Source organism: Sceloporus occidentalis, unplaced genomic scaffold, assembly GCF_023333645.1.
Source record: "Sceloporus occidentalis isolate IW3139 unplaced genomic scaffold, rSceOcc1.0.p SCAF_7, whole genome shotgun sequence".
NCBI classification, from domain to species: Eukaryota; Metazoa; Chordata; class Lepidosauria; order Squamata; family Phrynosomatidae; genus Sceloporus; species Sceloporus occidentalis.
In genome coordinates this window covers 18,397,049-18,416,183 of record NW_028316987.1, presented here as the reverse complement: position 1 = coordinate 18,416,183, position 19,135 = coordinate 18,397,049, and the positions used below count along the sequence as shown (strand labels likewise).

At 38.7% G+C, this 19,135-nt stretch overlaps 1 protein-coding gene across 3 annotated transcripts in view; it reads left to right on the top strand.

Annotated features, from left to right (window-relative positions):
• Nucleotides 1-17,879, top strand: part of REEP1 (receptor accessory protein 1) — a 57,439-nt gene extending 39,560 nt beyond the window's left edge. Inside the window, exons 7-10 of one of the 3 annotated variants that reach the window (XM_089532247.1) lie at nucleotides 820-1,003; nucleotides 3,529-3,564; nucleotides 10,381-10,532; nucleotides 14,474-17,879. In XM_089532247.1, coding sequence (XP_089388373.1) covers nucleotides 820-1,003; nucleotides 3,529-3,564; nucleotides 10,381-10,532; nucleotides 14,474-14,545 — 444 coding nt within the window. In that variant the 3' untranslated portion in view covers nucleotides 14,546-17,879. The remainder of the gene's footprint in view (nucleotides 1-819; nucleotides 1,004-3,528; nucleotides 3,565-10,380; nucleotides 10,533-14,473) is intronic. The other 2 variants (XM_089532245.1, XM_089532246.1) reach the window with 2 other exon arrangements.
• The last annotated feature ends 1,256 nt before the right edge of the window (nucleotides 17,880-19,135 follow it).

Genomic DNA, 19,135 nt, shown 5'->3' with positions numbered 1-19,135 from the left:
GTCAAGCCCAAAACTGTCATAGATGTATTAATTAATGCTGTAAAAAATATATGAGGATCACAACTAGACCAGCAGCCTAGGAGCATAGCCTTTTCTTAATGGCGGGATACATACCGCCATTTAGTACGTATAGAATACGTACTAGGGTTAGGAAGGGGCGGTGCTTCTGCACCCCCCTAACCCTAGTACGTATTCTATACGTACAAGATGGCGGCGCCCCTTCCACATGGGCGCCGCCATCTTGACGTATTGGACGCTGAGCGTCCGTATGTGTCGCGGGCGTTGTGACGTAGCGAGTGCGCCCCTGGCGCCTCGCTACGTCGCAAACGCGACACAAGAAGAAGCTCCATTTTGGAGCTTCTTTTTCGCTCCGCGCGGGAGTCGCACCGTATGGAGGCTCCGGCTCCCCCGCGGACTAACCGGCGGCGGCGGCAGACCGCCGCAAAGCGGCGGTTTGTATCCCGCCAATAGGAACCTGTTTCATTGGCTTACATATTGGATGTAAGTAGATTGAATGAAGAAAGGAAAGAACTACCGTAGTAAAGTATAGTAATGTTGTAAAGAGCTAGTCTGTAGCTCTGAGACAGGCAGAAATATACATATACATGCATGTATAGATGTATATGTGTAACATATATCATCTACTAAAGTAGAAGACTGAGGTTTTATTTCTAAAAACAATGGGAAGAACAGCATCAGTAGCCTGCGTTAGTATAATTTCACAAGTCTTCAAACACCTTGTCTCTCTAAGGCATCTAAAAGTATGATAAACCGATTGCTGAAAAGCTATTTCCCTTTTCTCTCTGCCTGTCTGCACAGGGCCAAGGAGCTTTATCAGAGAGACTTCGGAGCTTCAGCATGCAAGATCTCACAACAATTAGAGGAGAGAGCAGCAGCACAGTGACTCCCCCTCCTCCTGCCTCATCAGGTTCAGTGCGATCAAGCAGCAAGGAGAGCCGGTCAAAAACATCCAAACGTGCATCAGACAGTATTGGACGTTCAGGTCAGTGTGATGGGGGCACGCTGTTAATTTTTCCTGTCCTGACTGAAGTTTTTCCAGGATTCTGGCTCAGCTAGAGATCCTCCAGATGTAGAAGCCTTCCTTCTCAGAACCATCATGCTTAATTTGATCAAAACAATGACAGGAGGCAAATACACTTCCTGATTCACATTTTGATTTAGCCCCTTTCTGAATGTCTGGTTATTAAATTACCTAAATGTAATTAACCGTTGTTTTTAAAAAATGTAAATACCACGATGCGGCGCACTTTTAGTAATTAAATCACTGGTTGCTAGCCATCTCCTGGCACCTTCTTATACTCTTCTAAGCATAGGTTTGTAGAGAGACTTACTCCTGCTTCGAGTGGACTCATTGAAATCAATGGGACTTAAGTTAGTCATGACTGTAGTCAGTCTCATTGATTTCAGTGGGTCTGCTCTAAGCATGGCCAAAACTGGACTTCATCCAGCATTTTAGATTATCCTCTACATGACATATTAGACATAAGCCTTCTAAAAGACATATAAAAGACATAGAGTATACTTGTAAGCAGTCACTTTTCATTGAGAACCTAGTAGTCTGCCATGTTATCTAAACTGTAATTGAAAAAGTCAGTAAGTCTGTCTGCCTGTCTATGCTATACGAATTCACATGCTTGATCACAGTCACCAGGCTTGATAAGTTATTTAACAAGAAAGAAAAGAAAGACTGTAGTAAAATTTTGGACCTGCACTTTCAGCTGCTTCAGAAGCCTCCTGAAACACATGATATTTATGTGTGTTTTGCTCTAGATTGCATACTTTAGAACTGGCTTTGGCCAAAGGTGATATTTACATGTAGCCTGAAATCCCAAATATTTCCTTGCAAATTTGAGACCAATTGACAAATTTCACTTTGGGGGAGAGGTTGCTGGTTTGGGTCCATTTTCCATGGAAAGAAATGTGAAAACTGTTTCAGCACTGTACGAAAAAAACTTTTATTTAAATCAGATCATAAACAAAATTAGCAGCATCAACCTGGACCGCACCAGGTAAATTTCACACACACACACACACACACACATAGATATAGATATATATATGAATTTTAATATATATAAATTTCCTTTGGAAGTTACATTATGATCCTTGCCTGCAGATATTATGGCTGAAGAACTCTGATTATTGTTAACTGGGCAATTTGGTGATAAGGGTTGCTTGGTCTCTCTTGCCAAAATAAATGTAACAGGTGGTTTTATTTTTGTAATGTGAACTGCATCGGCCACAGCTCCACGTAAATGTCATATCATTTGCTAAAGTCAGTGTAGCTACCAGTCTAAAGGTAGCTGAGTTTCAGAAATAAATTTATTCTGCATTGCCTAGGAATTTTAGGAATTATGAGCAAGTTGATGTATAAAATACGAGAAAGCTAGTAGTACCGAAGACTGTGTAGTAATGATGAAGGCAGCTTAATATCCAAAAGGAGATGTCAAAAGTCACTGTCACACGTCCCTCTCCATTCTATGTTAATCTATTCAGAGCCACAGCAATGTGCTGACTAGGCTCACTGCAGCTGTCTTGCAGACGTTGCTGCAATGTACAGAGCAGCTACACATAGGGTTTGTGTAATATACAAAGCATGCAGGGTACATATTTCAAAAGCACCTGTAAACAAGACTCACCGTGTTTTTTCCTTTGTAGATGAGTCCTATTTCCCCTGCCCTGGCACTGCAGGTGTGAACTTATCAATGATTCAAATCCTGATTCACAGATTCAGTCCTTCTCTCTTGCTTTTGCTCCTGCCATGCTCTCTGAGTACTTAAAAATGAATTTAAAGCATCGGCCAAACATCATAATGTATATTCTCGCCCTGTATTGGCCTGCATCACATACTACTTCATCACTGGCCTGTGGAGCTGAGAGCAGGAAAAACTGCAGAATTGATCTGTTGTGAGCACAGCTGGCAACCTTTCAACCACAGCAACACCCATAGTGTTCACAACATATCAACCCAGAGAATTTGGTATGGAGCCAAATGACCTCAGATGAGGGGTGTCCCCCTAATTCTTCTCTTTTTCCTCAAGCAGCTGCCTCCTTCACCTGTTCCTCCCTCAAAATCCTGTTTCTAAGATTATGCTTGTATTTTGGAGCCTGATACTAAAGCCAAAATGCATCTTATGTATGTGGTTCATTATTTACAGCCCAGCTAAGCAGGGTAAATCATAGACAGTAGGCCTACCATAACAGTAGGCTAGCTGTCCATGGATTAGAGCACCAACAGATTGCCACATACCATTTTATTCATTGCTGGTGTGTGCATGCGGGTCACACTGGTGCATCCATGCACCCATCACCACAATTAAATAAGAGGAGGTATGACCATCCATGTTTTTTCCTATCTGTTGGGTAAGTGGGGCAGAACTGAGCCTTCATGGATGGGGAGGGGAAGTTCAATATCCTTGAAGATATTGAAGTGCTTCTGCACCTTAAAATCCCCCACCCCACCTTCATATAGCATGGTCAGCTTTTAATATGTGGCTCCTTTTCCAGAGTGTGCATGTTGTACAGTTTGCCGAGTTGTCCAAGGTGAGTGCTGGATTCCTCTTCTGTAAAACATGTATCCTTGGTAAATATGAGTTCCCATGCCTTGTGGTTGTTGTGCACAAACTCAGTTTTGTGGCACTGACAACAAAGTGACAGATTTATGGTGCACTGCTGCATGCGGTTTTGATTGCTCTGCATTGTAATGAGCTGTGTACTGATCTGTGTGGCCAAGACTGGCATGATCTGTTTTAATTTTTTCCCAAGTGTTGTAAAAGGACATCTTTACTAAAAGATTTAATATTTAAGTTTGCCATAGTCTTTGATGTCCCCACTGACACTGAGTATTTCTTAGGGATACAAATACCATCAACAGATAGCTCATTGACCAGTGGGATCTAAACTCATTGCTAGCTTAAAGTAAGATGGTGTACTGGTCAGAGGAGTGCCAGCATGGTGTGGTGGTTTTGAACACTGGACTAGGGCACTGGGAGACAGCTGTTTGAATCGCTGCTCGGCCATGGAAACCTAATAAGCGAAGTAGGACAAGTCATACTCTCTTCACATCAGAGGAAGGCAAAGGCAAACCTCCTCTGAACAAATCTTGCCATGAAAACCCTACAGTAGTTCACCTTAGGTCAGAAATGACTTGAAGGCATGCAAAAATAATTGGTTAGAGCTTAGAAAAGTTAATTTTGGGAATAATTCCCCAGTGGCCATACTGGCTGGATTTTGGGAATTGTGGTTCATAAAGGTCCAGGCTGCAATCTTGGTTTTGCATCCTCTTTCAAACTGATTGGGGAGCAAGCCATTAAAACAAATATAACCCTTAATCGTGAGCCAACAATTGTTCGCACATGTTACAAGAAACTTGTGTCCCCCGACAGGCAACTGGCCTATGTTAGCTCATTTCCTTTAGTATTCCCATAGATTTCATGGATTTTGACTGCCTTTTCATGTGTAATTTTGATCTGTGGCTCAGCTCGCTTCCTTGAATGGTTTCTTTGCATTCTCTTATTGTCCTTTGGAACAAGAAGCTGTTAGTCCTAGTGCTGCCTCTTCCGCCATCTCCAAAATGGACAAAGCTTTTTATATAATGCCTCTAAAATATTTAATTCCTTAATAATATACTGCATATACGTGTGTTATATACATTTCACTATATAATCTGCAGCTGGACTCATCTGCCTGAGCTGTACACATTGTTTTCTGCTTGTGGCACAGTTAGTCTGACTTGGTCTGGCAAAATGTTGATGTGGTATCATGTGTTATGGCAGGAGAATTACAAGGATATGTAAAACTTAGATGAAGAGTTACATCTGAGTTCCATACCTTAAACAACAGCCATATTTTACCCATATAATATCCTTGGCAGAGATAACATGTCACCATTGCTCCCACAGACACAGTGGTCCTATTTTGAGTGTAAACAGCACCAACAAAGCTTTCTGTCAATTTGGTCTGACCTTTGTCTATCAGATAGATAGATAGATAGATAGATAGATAGATAGATAGATAGATAGATAAGGGCCCATACAGGGAGATAAGGTCCTTCAAATAACTCAGATTCAAGCTGTATAGGTGCTTTGTTATAAGCAAGAGCCCTTTTGAACATTGCCCAGGATGAACTAATAGCCACCTGAACAGTGCATGCAACCTATTGTCACCTGAAGCAAGATTTGGATAGAATTTCAAGCATAGAAGGGGCTCAGAGGGGCTGATTTCCCAAAAGAATCCTAGAACTTTCAGTTTCAGAAGTTGAACTTGGGGTGCCTCTTGTCCATCCAGCTGTAAATCCTGGACTGAAAGTCAAGGGCCTTTGGTGGGGCAGTGGAACTGGAATGTATGAAACAAATTTAACCAATAAATGGCTTGCTGTAAACTCTAATGTTAGTGCCTGTAGTATCAATAGCATGTTGCTCCAAATTGATTCTGAATTGTTTAACAGATTAAGGTTTGTTGTAGTTCCAGTATTTGTTTTACTATTCCATTATTGTGCTGTAAAAATGTTTTTGTTCAGATTATCTTCTGCTATCGAAGTATTGTTCTGTTATGTTTTTGTGCCCTAATAAGAAGGCAGTTTAAAAGCCAAACTATTTCCCTTTTGATTTTAGAAGAAACCTCAGGCATCTCTTTTTCTAATTTGTCAGTATTATTATTTAAAAACATTATTAGTTGGGAACAAAATTTGACAGGCTTCATTTATGGAAAACTAGATATATTCATGATATTATCTCCAAGTTTCATTACACTTCGGTTTCGGATTTTGTTTAGTTTGTTTTGTCTAGTAAGTGTAAGTTCATCTGTTCTTATGTTTTTCATTATGTAACTTTTTCAAAACGTTGTGATCACTACAGAATGTGCAGAGTAGTTTTGTAAACTTTGTTTTCACAAAACCTAGCCATAATTTTAGTTCATGTTTTCAATTCTACTGGTGACTCTTGTTGAATAATGTTAGCTCTTTTATTGACCGAAAAACCCACAAAAAACTATGGATGTCGGCCATGAAAGCCTTCGACTTCACAGTTTAACCACTCTTTTCCATATAATAACCATGTACCTCAACGCCATAAATTTTCCCTGACATGTGCTTTCTGTTCACTGTTTTTCTTTCTTTCCTTCTTTATGTAAATATTTTCGGACACTGATGTAAGTGTTTTTGCATGATTGGACTTGTTTCCATGCATAGATAGGACTGCACAGCACAACTCAAAAATAACTTACCTGTAACAATATAATAATATACAGGATGCTTGACTGTTTGGTGTGGCATAGAATGCTTGCCTAATCACAGCCTTCCAGATTTTATTTTAATGATTCAACCTCCTAACTCTGTTTACTTAGATCTGAGACTGTTGTGTACGGTGTATATATGGCAGTGTTTGCTGGGTTCTCTACTTAGCAATAGAGTGGCTGAAAACTAGAGGTGGGAATCATGTGGCAATCCAGATGTTGCTGATCTACAATTTCCAATGATGTGGAATCCTGCAAATTACATTCCAGTATCATTTGAAAAGCTACATTATTCCCACCCTTGCTGCAGTCACGCAGCTTGTCTGGTTTTCTTCCGATCAAAGTGTCCCTTGCAGTGTTTAAGACAACTCAAGTCCTAAAATGTTTGCAGCATGTGGTAGCTGTTGCTGACTAATTTATCTTTCTTTAATCGTAACCATGTAACATAAAATGTAAGACATTTTTATATGACTTTACTCTACAGTAATGCAACTGTAGCACATATTGACTTTGCTGCTTGCCCCAAAGACACTCTTTTTGCAGTTAATGTGAGCACATATTGCAAGGGTAGTGTCATCAGATACAGTTACATTAGTCATGCACAGATGTCTGCTCTACATTTAATTGATACCTAAGAAGAGTCCTAATACATGAGACCAAGGTTTCTCCAGTATCTTCTTAACAACCATAACCAAGTAAATGCTTCTGGGAATCTCAGAAGGTAGACATTAGGCCCATCGCCAGGTTCTGCTGCTTCCCCTTCATTGACTGTTATCACATTGCCTCTGAACAATGGGTTTCCTCCCATTTACTGTCATTGATAGTAACTGTACATTCATCTGTCATCCACTGATTTGCCTAACTCCATTGGTCATCTCCATATAAAACAATGAATTCAGCATCTATGTTTATGAATCATTGGGGGGGGGGACTTTTTGTCCTATTTCTACTACCAATTTTATTCAGTGACTCCATGTTCTGTTTCAAAAAAGGGAGGGGGAAGTCCTTTCTTTCAGCATTTTCATCACTGAAAGCATAATTCTGAATTTTTATTTTTCTCCTTTGACGTCTTTTCAAAAGAAAAACTCTTCAGCATCTCCTAAAGGGAGAAGTAATCCAACTATTTGGTCATTTTGGTTGATACATCTTTTCCAGCTATATCATAACTTTCTTGAGAAGAAGTGACATAACTGTACATAGTATTTCAAATGAGGCCACACCATACTTTTATATATGTATACTATAATAGAGACGCTTCTTTGATTTTCATTCCATTTGCTACTAATCATTAGAATGCAGTTTTCATTTTCCACCACAGTTGTTCTCTGAGTTGACATTTCACTACACATTTCCTATATAGTCACAGGCACTTCACACACATTCCATCAGTGCATATGGGGCTTGCCCTAGTGTGTATCACCTCTGAATCTGATCTTGATGATTTTCTCTACTTTCCTCCTGTACATAAACCTTTACTTAGTTTACTATGGGACGAAACAGACGGGTCAAGAAAGCCAGCTTCCAGCCAGCTTGGGGACATGATATGCATACAGTGCACACCCCCAAGATGCCCAGAAGCCTGCTTCAGACCGCCCAGCTGCCCAGACATGGGCCAGCTTTTGAATGCTCTGGCAACGCAGCATTTACACGCCACATGCTGCAGGAGTGCCGTAAAGTCTCAGCAGGGCAGGAAAAGCTGGCTTTTTGCTGGCACGAAAAGGAGTGGCATTTTGCCACTTCTTTTGGGGCCTGCAAAATGGCAGATTGGGGCCATGGCATGTGGTTGCCACTGCCCCAATCCAGCTTTCTCAGGGTCGGCTTCAAGAAACCCTTTTGAGGTGGTCTGTTCTGCCTGTCACAGGCAGGCTTGTGACAAGATGCCTATTTTTATCAGCATCTTCCATCAGATTTACTTCACAATAAACATTCAGAGCGTCACAGTCTAAGAAATCAACATATCAACCATGGTCATCTTTCTAATTTTAACACTCCCTTTACCTTCTCCAAATCCCTGTTCTGACTAGTTTTTAAAAGAAAACAAGATCTTAAAATGACAGACTACAGCTCCACCTTCTAAGCTAATTATCCATGCAGAAGATAAATTGTAATGCTTGCCTGAAAGGAATCCTCTTGTGCTGCTCTGACCAGACAATCTACAGAAAAGCCCTTAGGGGAGGATAATAATTCTACCCCTGCAAATTTGTCTGTTCTTTACTGGGTCTATTTGAACTTTGGTGTAGTCTTGCATTTTCCTATGAAATGCTTGGAGAGTGTTCTTGAACCAACATACTGTGTGAAAGAAAAACCAGCACAACTTGTAAAGGGAAAGAAATACCTCCTTATCCTTGCATTATTTGCAATTTATGGATGTTGTTAGTGAGGAGGAGCATTTGAGGTGGGAAATGCTTTCACCCTTAGTGAGGGGAACTGTAGAGTACAGAACATTATTGCATCTTCAGAAGAAAGCTTTAAAATAGGTTTCCCAGGCCTGTTACAGACTGCCAAAATAAAGCTGCTTCGGGTCTCTTTGGAGGTATGCTATTTAAATGATGCATGGGTCCTAAGAGTCCGGAGGTTGCGCCAAAGCCACTCTCCATTCCTAAGCACTGGAGTGCAGCTTTGGTGCAGCTTCCGGATTCTTAGGACCCATGCATCATTTAAACAGCATACCTGCAAAGAGACCCGAAGCAGCTTTATTTTGGCAGTCTGTAACAGGCCCTAGTCACTGACTAGTTTTCACAATTTGAGTTTTCCATTTCCCATTCTTTAGATTTAATAACACTCACTTCAAGTATAATTTTACTTACACTGTGGTACATTCAGTAACCTTTCTAACAGAAACATTTTGTTTGGATATGCTGTATGTACCCGTATAATCCGGATGCATTACATCAGCCTTCTTTTACCAGATGCCCTTTGAAACACTGATCTACAACTCCCATCATAGAGATAATGAAAACTGTAGTCCAACACACTAAGAGGGCACTACTGTGGCCTGTTACAGACTGTCAAAATAAAGCTGCTTTGGGTCTCTTTGGAGGTATGCTGTTTAAATGATGCATGGGTCCTAAGAGTCCGGAAGCTGCACCAAAGCTGAACTCCAGTGCTTAGGAACGGAGACCCAAAGCAGCTTTATTTTGGCAGTCTGTAACAGGCCTGTATTTCTTTTACTTAATTTATATCATGTCTCTCTCTCGATATGGAGCCCAAAAGTGGCTTATAATGTAAGTCTTAAATAAAGGTAAAACAGCATGAGGTATAAATGTTCAGAAAGCATTAAGCAATCAATTACTAAATTGGGAAAGGGAAAAATGAAGTACTATAAATAATGGGAGGGGGGCAAATTAGTATATGGGATTCATGTTTGATTTTTTTGGGGGGGGGCAGTATATATTTCAGCTATATTGAAATGTTTGGGAAATTAGTGGACATATAAGTAGTAGGAAAGAAAACTCTCTGGGAGATCAGATCTCTGTAAATTAATCAGCCTGAAGTTCCTTCTCCCTTCAAACAGCAGGGTTTTATTAAATAGAAATGAAGAAGTTTAATTAATCAGTACTTATAAAAATGGGTCATTTGGAACTCCTCCAGAAGATTGACTGTTTCCTGAAAGAATTGCCTTCATTTCTTTGAAGGGACTTTGAGAGTTGACTCACCAAAGACAAAATCTTGCAGCCTAGAGACTCAGAAGAAAGTAAATGAAAACTATCCCACATCACTGTTAAGGACATTTGTGTTCAATGATTCCTACTTCCCTGATCAGCAAGAAAGGACACCAACTTAAAATTTAATTTTCTCTAGAAAAGAAATTGTAAAACACATAAGGTGCCTTAATAATCTAAGATTGGGTGGCTTCAAATCAACCAACGGCCAATTGGAAGCAACTAGACTTCTAGAAACAGTCTTGAATAGATTATTTCCCAAACTGACAATAAATAAAGTTATTTTTATTTATTGATGACAAAGCCATTGCTGTTGAAGTGTGCCTTTTAACCCCATTCATATTATTAACCCTTGGAAAATGCATTGGCCAGGCAATAGCTGATGTGAGTCTGGTGACCCCAAGTCTTGTCTGACCTTTCCGTGTCCTGTTTCTCTTCACCATTTAGATTAAATGGCCATTATAAGTGGTTGAACTAGAGAGTGAGGCAAACACTGCAAACCCACCTGATGCAAACTGTGAACCAACTGATGTTGCGTTCTCAGATGAGGATGAGAAGGACTCATTGGATTGTACATCCAAGACTAAAAGACCTCAGACGAAGGAGCCAGTCATTGAGGTATTTCCATAAGGGAAACAGGCTTCAAAAACACGAACAGTCACCTAAATTGCAATGAAAAATCTGCTGACCCTCATCGGCACAATAGGTTCTTTGTTTCATGTGAAGCTGTTACTGTGTCATCATAGGAACATCTTTTCAGAACTGAGGTGTGTCCCTTGAATGAGAGGAATTAAATGTCCTTATATAAAAATAGTAAATAGAAATCTTTAAAAGGTTTGTATATGCATGGCCATGGCTATATTCTAGGACTGAGAAACTTCATTTGAAGAAAAATTCAAATTCAATACCCATCCACAAAAGCATGGGGACTGTTAAGGCTCCCCATTTATAGTCTGTGCTGTGTAACCAGTAAAGACATGGTCTCACATATTTTACTACTCAACAACATAAGCCAAGCTCCTATTGGCCAAAGTAACAATATCCGTGTAAGAATTGGTGCAGGTGTGATATTTGAACCCAGACATAAGTCACCAATAGGATTCCAGCCTTAGACTTCACAGATCTAGACTTTTCCTCACTAAGCTTCAATTCACTTCTGCAAGCAAGGGGCAAAATGGCATGTGGGTCACTGACATCAACACATTTGTATCTGTACATACACACACGCATTAACAACATACAACTGTATATCTTTCGAACATTTTAATTTTGACAACCAAATATCTGAAAGCTTCAGTGAGGTTTTGTACAAAAGTGTATAAGGAATGCACACAAAACTGACTTTAGATATGGAATTCAATCCTGTTTGGGGGGAAAAACAAAAGTAACAAAACCACTTCTCTGGCATGATCAGAGATCTGGTTATAAAATTGTAAATATTTAATTTCAGCACATCCAGTTCGTTGCAATGCCTATCTTAAGATGCATAGGACCTTCCTGAAATAACTTACAGGAAAACAGGTGCAACTAGGTGGCCACATGTGCCTATGGTTTGGGTCCAGATCCACCTTGTGAAGGAAGATGGGGGTAGAAAGAATAAGGCAAAGTATGCATGCCTGAAGCCTAAACTGTGACAGTAAACACTATATGATATTACATTAGCCCTTTACTGTTTATGCAGTATAGAAAATAAGGCTTAGGTAACTTTGGGCCCTTTCACACTACACAGTTATAGCACTTTAACTTCCATGACAACATCCTATGGAATCCTAGAGAAGCTATGAGATCCTAAATACTCTAAGGCAGTAGTCCCAAACTGTGCTGTTTAAGGGATTTTGGACTTCAGCGCTCAGAATCCCAGACTATTGGCCAACATGGCTGAAGCTTCTGGGAGCTGAAGTCCAAAATCTCTTAAAGGGCACAGTTTGGGGACCACTGCTCTAAAGACACCAGATCTTGTCTGATCTTGGAAGCTAAGCAGGATCAACTCTGGTTAGTATTTGGATGGGACACCATCAATAAATATTAGGTGCTGTTGGCTATATTTCAGAAGAAGGAACTGGCAAAACCTTGTCAGCATGGTGTAGTGGTTTGAATATTGGACTGCAACTCTAGAGGCCAGGGTTCGATTCCTAGCCCAGCCATGAAATCCACATGAAACCCAAGATGATCTTGGGCATGTCACATGCTCTCAGCCTCAGGGGAAGGTAATGGCAAACTTCCTCTGAACAAATCTTGCCAAGAAAGCCCCATGATAGGTTTGCCTTAGGGTCGCCGTAAGTTGGAAATGACTTGAAGATACACAAAAACAACAGGTTGACCGTATTATAACTTAATAAAACAAGCACTGCTTGAAATTCATTAAATTACTTAATTAAATGCAGGTAGAGTTTTTTTAAAAGATCACCATGTCGTGTTTTTGTAAGTAATAGATTTTGAATCTGAACAGTAACAAATCCAGCTTTATTACCTATAAACACTTTCTGAACCTCAAATTTTCTGAGATGCATCTGTGTAGTGGACACACACTAGCCACAACTAAACAGGTTGTCAGTCAGGGACTCTGCAATTTAATAATAAAGATAAGTGACTGGGCTTTATTTCATTGCACTTAGGTGCTTACATGCTTAATAAGGTGCTCCATAGCATTTGTAAATGCTTACAAGTAGTGGTTCTGCTTTGTGTGTAGGGGAAGGAATGTGTCATGACATTATTGGAGCTATTCCTTGCATTGCTTCTTGTTGATGAGTTCATGGACAACATGCGGTGACAAGTAGTGACAGCTATGGTGGCAGAGATGCTAGATCTGTGGAAGTGGCTATGGTAGCTCTCCATTTGCTATCTTGTGCTTTTAGCATTATTGCTGAGAAAGAACAGGATGCTAAGTAATTATGTTAAATACTAAGTAAGACTTTGTGAAATGGGATAATATACCAGTGCTACATTATTATATATCTATATGCATTACAGCTTCTCCAAATACACGTAATAGCCATAGTTGGCAGGAAACACAGCCATCAGTAGTTATAATGGCTTCCAAGACCTCATGATATTAGAGATATGCCCTAAAAATGAGAAACTGGTAATGGACAGTTTCTACTCTTGGCAGACTTGCAACATAATGAGCCTGGCCCAGATTTATCTATAGTAGAATGATGTCCACCAAGACTGATAGCAAAAGCATTAGTAACTCAAAACATTTTAACTTTTAATCCATCAAGTTTAAGATATTTATTAAAGTAGAATTTTGTAGCTCATGGAACAAAATGGAAGTGTTGTTCATCTATTCAGCTTCATTAGTTTAGACATGTTTTCTAGCATTAGATATCGATACAATCAAAAGTGTTAGCAAATGCCAACTCAAGCTGTTCTTTTTAATTCCATGTTGTAGTCTGTAAACATGATTGAGGCAGCAGCATACACTTAAAATAATTGCACTATAGCTATGGTGCAATTGTTTCAAGAACAAGAAGGCATTTTATTACACGCTGAAATATAATTAGTGTGTTTTGGTGCTCTAGTATCAGATATGGACTGGGATGTTGGCGAGAATGTATTCACATGTAAGTGCAGTAAATAGAAAATTAGTTAACAAGTGTTGTAGGAGGAAGCTGTACCGCTTATTTTATACATAGTGTTATTATCATCATCAGATGCCATCTAATAGTAGTGTAATAGTTTATTCTTGTCAAGATTTATCCAGAGGAGGTTTGCCATTGCCTTTCCCTAGAGAGTGTGACAGGGTCACCCAGTAGGCTTCTGTGGCTGAAAAGGCAGAGATCCAAATGAGAGTCCTAGTCCAAACTCAAGGTCTCTTATAGTGACATACTACTTTACATATAAAATAGCAACTTTATTCCTGTTGTTCACCTATCTAATGCATACTCCCCAGCCATGCTTAAATTATACAAGCAAATTTGAGGCAGTGAGATAAGAGCATTAAAAGCCAAATAGCTACTTTTTCAAATGCATGAAGGTAGATGTTGTGCATACATGTATTGGCGAGAGAAGAAAGCAAGTAAACAAGGTAAGAGATTAAAACAGGACTTGCCTGGAATATAGGAATGAGATAGTCTTTGTGTGGGATCCTCTGCTGATATTTGATCAATTTATATACCTCCTACCTGAAGGAATATCTCCAACTATGGTGTTTAAAAGGAGCTAGTGGTAATATGGATTTATTACAGCACTTCCTAATTATTTCATAATTTTCTCTTGTGTAGCTAAACTTCCCCAGTTTAACAAGGTCTAATAAAGCATGTGATCCACCCTTTTCTACTTCCAACACTGGATGCCATTGCTATAATTCATATTGGTTCTGTGATGGGAACACTTCATTTGCACCTTGTAACATAAATGGAGGTGTTATACCACAGCAGAAGGCCGTGCTTCTGCCAAACACTAAATTTGCTCCAGTAAGATTTTCTGGAAATTGAGCCTTAGATCCATTCTGTTGTTGGAAATCTTCATATGCTAACTGCCTACAAAAATATTCATTCCTCGGTGCCAGTTAAATTAATGGAAAGACAAGTCAATGCAATGTGTTTTGTTTTCAACAGGCACCGCCTAGGAGCCTTAGACCTCGTTTCAGGAAAAAAAGTACCTCATCATCTACCACTGAAACCATGTGAGTGTGATGAGCCATTAGCACCGAGATCTACAGAATGTCTCTCTTCTGCCTTAAAAGATCTACTTCATTAATAATGTAGGGAAAAAAAACTGGTGAGATGGATGTGCTTGTGATATTGAAGCATTGTAAACATGGCCTTTCATGCTTTCCTTTCCATATGCTGTTTGTTCTCTGACCATCTGTGTACACTGCAACCTATAAGGCAAAAGCAATGCTTCTTGCTACCCCTCTGGATTTATTTGCAAAATAAGAATTTTTTCCCAGCTAGAATGCTGAACCTGTATATTTGTAATTACTTGTAACATCACTTTATTTTAGCTCTATGAATGCAATCGAGAAAATAATTGTTCATTTATTCTTAATATCTGGAATAATCATATTTATTTGGGGTTTCCTAATGTATAAAGTAGATTGGCAGGGGCCATGGGTTTTCTACCCAAGCTGTATCCATCTTATCTTTACAACAAGACTGTGAATGATGTGAGAAAGCTTTCTTTTGACTCTATAAGCATTGACGACTTAATAGCAAATCTGAGCTGCATCACAATTTCTTCTCTATATTTCATTTACTGTACATCAGTTACAGCACATGTTTTTGTCACAAAATCATTTGGGCACTGCATCCAAGTATACAGAATTATAACTACATTGTGAAGTGTCTTGTGTATAAAATGAAAAACACTGGAGTTGTTACAAGTTTTGACCATTTTAATGGGTAGTTGTACAACATTTCCAAGGCATGTTGGTAGTAATAATAATGAATGCTAGGATGTAAGCCAGAATCACATTAATAATATTGGTTTGGATGCAAGTCAACCTTGTTTGAACATAGACTCTTATCTTAATATTTTCCCAGCATGTATGTAGACATTTCATTTTCAGAAGATGGTAGAACATCATAGCTTAACACCTTCATGTAATTCAGAGATTTTGGTTGTAGTATAGATTCTGTATAAATCACAATAGTCTTAGACTGGACAGTGTATTTGTAATATAGAGAAGTACAAATTGAGGGAAAATGTACTAGGACTTGTGTATTTGTGCTTCAGATTGGTGTCTCTAAGTGTAAAGCATGTGAAACCTAGAAGTTAATACTGTATACATCTGTGTTTGCTCTTGGATCTATCTTGTTAAGTAGAAAACATTTAATGTTGTAGGACATAAAGATCTCATCACTGGGAACAGATGGGTAGATTACAAATGATACTACTAATTCCTTCATGTACAGGCACTGACTTAGGTGGCTATATACTTCAGGCCCCAAAAGATGAAGAGGCTTTTTAATGCTACGCTATTGGTTTTAAAGATCCACATGTTAGACTTTACCCCAGTGCTTTCTAAATGCTATCTAGTTTGGAACTTCCTAACATTTTTGAAAAGCCTTAAATATCCCAATATTATATAAGCGTACTATCAATAACCATGTATTAACATGGTTATTGCTGTATATAAAAACAGAACAAATAACTCCCATGGTTAAACACATCTGGACCTACTGCCATTTCAATCGATAGTTGAAGAACTTAGATGACAGCTAGAAAAGATTTATTCACAGCACATACACCTCAAATTTTGATTTCATTAAATAATTATGTAGCCTGTGTGTATGCTATTTATCTCTTTTCAGCACTCTTCAAAATTTTGCACATTAGCAGAAATTATCTTGCAAGAAAATTAAGTCTTTTGCCACTATGCTATTATATGTGATGAACTAAAACGAAAAGCTGACAAATTTGTATTCAGCTATGCCAAAAAGATGCATTTGTAAATTCCTCCTCATATGCTGTATTAGCATTCATTTTTGCGAAAGCTAAGGCTGCCGTTTTACTGAAAATATGACTGTTCTGGACTTCTTTTTGTTAAGTGCTAAAGAGAAACTGATAAATTGCCTTATCTCTCAAATCAATTCACTGTAAAGAAAAAATGCTGTTACCTGGCAAATGTGCTAATTTATCAGCCAAACTGTATATGTGTTGTATAAATTAATGAGAAGTATAAATGCAAAAATAACCATGCTGTTAGGTTTAATGGATTTTTAATCTATACTATAAAGGGAGCAGATTGCTTAGAAAAGCTGGCCCTGGCAGTTGCCACTAATTTTCACATATCTCTATACATTTAGCATATGCAACACCTAAGGCAATGACTGCAGGTATCTTAATTTTCAGCAGAGGTCTCCCATATCATTTAGTGATTTATTTTTACTAAGCAAGTTTGTAAGCACTATGTGTTACTGTTGGGGGCTGATATTCTCTGCTGTTTTGCTTCAACCCTCTAGTCTTCTCACTTTGGACCAATAGTGGGAACTATATGTGCATCCAAGGACAGCAAACTCCAACTTCCTCACTGTTCAAGTTTTGCTGGTTGTTTTTACATTGCAGCATGTAACCCATGGAAGGAGGAATGTAGATCTGGCATTCTCAAGCTACCACATTTTCTCTGCTGCTGAAATTCTAGCAGAATAAACTGAAACAATAGTTTCCAAACCTTTACAAACAAATTAAAATATTTCTAACGTTCAGTACAGAACAAGACAACCTGTATGTTACTTTAGAAGTGAACAGGCTATTTTTACTTTTTGCCTATACTTATGTATCAATACTGATATAGCTACCAGTTTTTTCAAGGTGAAGGGACCACTGTTCATTGCACACAGAATGTCCCCAGCTCAGTCCTTGAGATGGCCAGTTATAAGGATCAGCTAACAAATTATATACTAACTTCAGAACTACTGCCAGCCAGAGCAAACAACACTGGGCTAAAACTGAACTAGTATTAAGGCAGCTTGCTGGTATTTAGTGAGAATAAGTATTAGACAAAAACCTACTGCAATGGAAATCAAGAATTCTGTTGAACATCTGCGACAGAAAATTAATAGCTAATTATGGTATCTTCAAAATCAAGACGGGAAGAAATGCCAGTGTTGAGATACTCCTTGGCCAGATGCAAACAGCCTGCTATCTTCAAGCTGTGCTCTGCAAGATAAATGTGTTCAGTAGTTGATAATTGTACTTGTGCCTAAATACTTGTAAACTAGTCCCTTTTGCTTTTTTCTGTTGGTGTCTGTTTTGGATCTAGCACACCCTTTGAAATTGTTGATAACACTGTATTTTGGAAAGTTAAACAAATAGCCCATGTCTGGGGTTGGTATCTGCACACTTAAAATGTTTTTTTCCACGGATTCACAGCAAAGAGATGCTAGAATAGAACACTTGAGAATGCACTGTAAGACTCAACACCACAACAGTATTCCAAAGGTCGATGTTTTGTTATATTGCTTGAAATACATCATGAAAATAAAGTCTTAAACTTTTCTTTAAAAAAAAGAGGATTGTCAGTGTGTTCTAAATAGGCCCAATAATCCTGATTTCTTTTAATGCTATACTTTTTTAAAAAGATCTTTATTCCTAGTGTTATCTCCATAATACCTCCTATGCTGTCATTGAATGGGGCATGTAACACACTGGAGCTCTGCTGTAGTAGTCAAACTGACAGAGGTGGGAAGCTTCAAATTGCTCCCTCAGCCATGATGCTCACTAGGCCACCTCAATCTATGAGGTGTCACTTTGGGGGGAAAGGCAAGCAAGGGGAGATGATACAAGTTACAAACATATATATGATATGGAGAAAGTGGAACAGGAGATATTTTTCTTCCTTCCTCCTAAGAGCAGAACATGAGAACTGAATGGTGGAAGACCCAGGACATGTAAAAAAAATACTCCTATTGAATTTGCTATTGCAGTATGTAGTGATGGGTACCATCTTGGCTAACTTTAAATCTTTAAAGGGGGATTAAACAAACCCACTGGGGTGACAGTTATCAATAGTTATTCTCTGAAGATGCCAGCCACAGATGCTGGCGAAACGTCAGGAATAAACTCTTCTAGAACATGGCCACAGCCCGAAAAACTGACAAAAATCTATGTTATTGGTCATGCTGGCTATATATTACTTCCAGTATGAAAGGTTATGCCTATACTGGGGAACACAAGCGGGGGGATGATATTACACTCCTGTCCTGTTTGTAGGCATCCGGCAGACAACAACATGACCACATTATAATAAGAATGCTGTACTAAACAGGCTTTTGTCTGATCCTGTATGACATATGTTCTTATGACAGCTTCTTATAGAAGACAAACATATGTTGATATGATTATCCAAGCAAATAGCTTTTTCTATTGATAAAAATCTGTGTTGAATGGTAACTATTTTTTGGTGGTACATCAACTAAAATGGAATGCCACACATTGATATGATTAACAAGTAAGCAGAAATCTTTAAAATGAAACAAGTATCAAAATCAAAATGAATTTTTTAATATTATCAGTGAATGTACTCACAGTATGCATCTTGCCACTTCAAAGAAATATTCACAGCAAGAAGTAAAAGTACAAATAAGCCATAACCCTTTGAAAGCTTTGTCTGTTCTCTTTCATAGAACCATCCACATGTTTGAAGCATGCAGCTCTATTGAGCAGCAGAAAATATAGAAAGCATTACACTTGTCTGAGTAATACTTTATATAGTCCCTGTCATAAGGCTATGACCAAATATTTTTCATACAGTCTGCAGCTTTTGCTGATCAAAT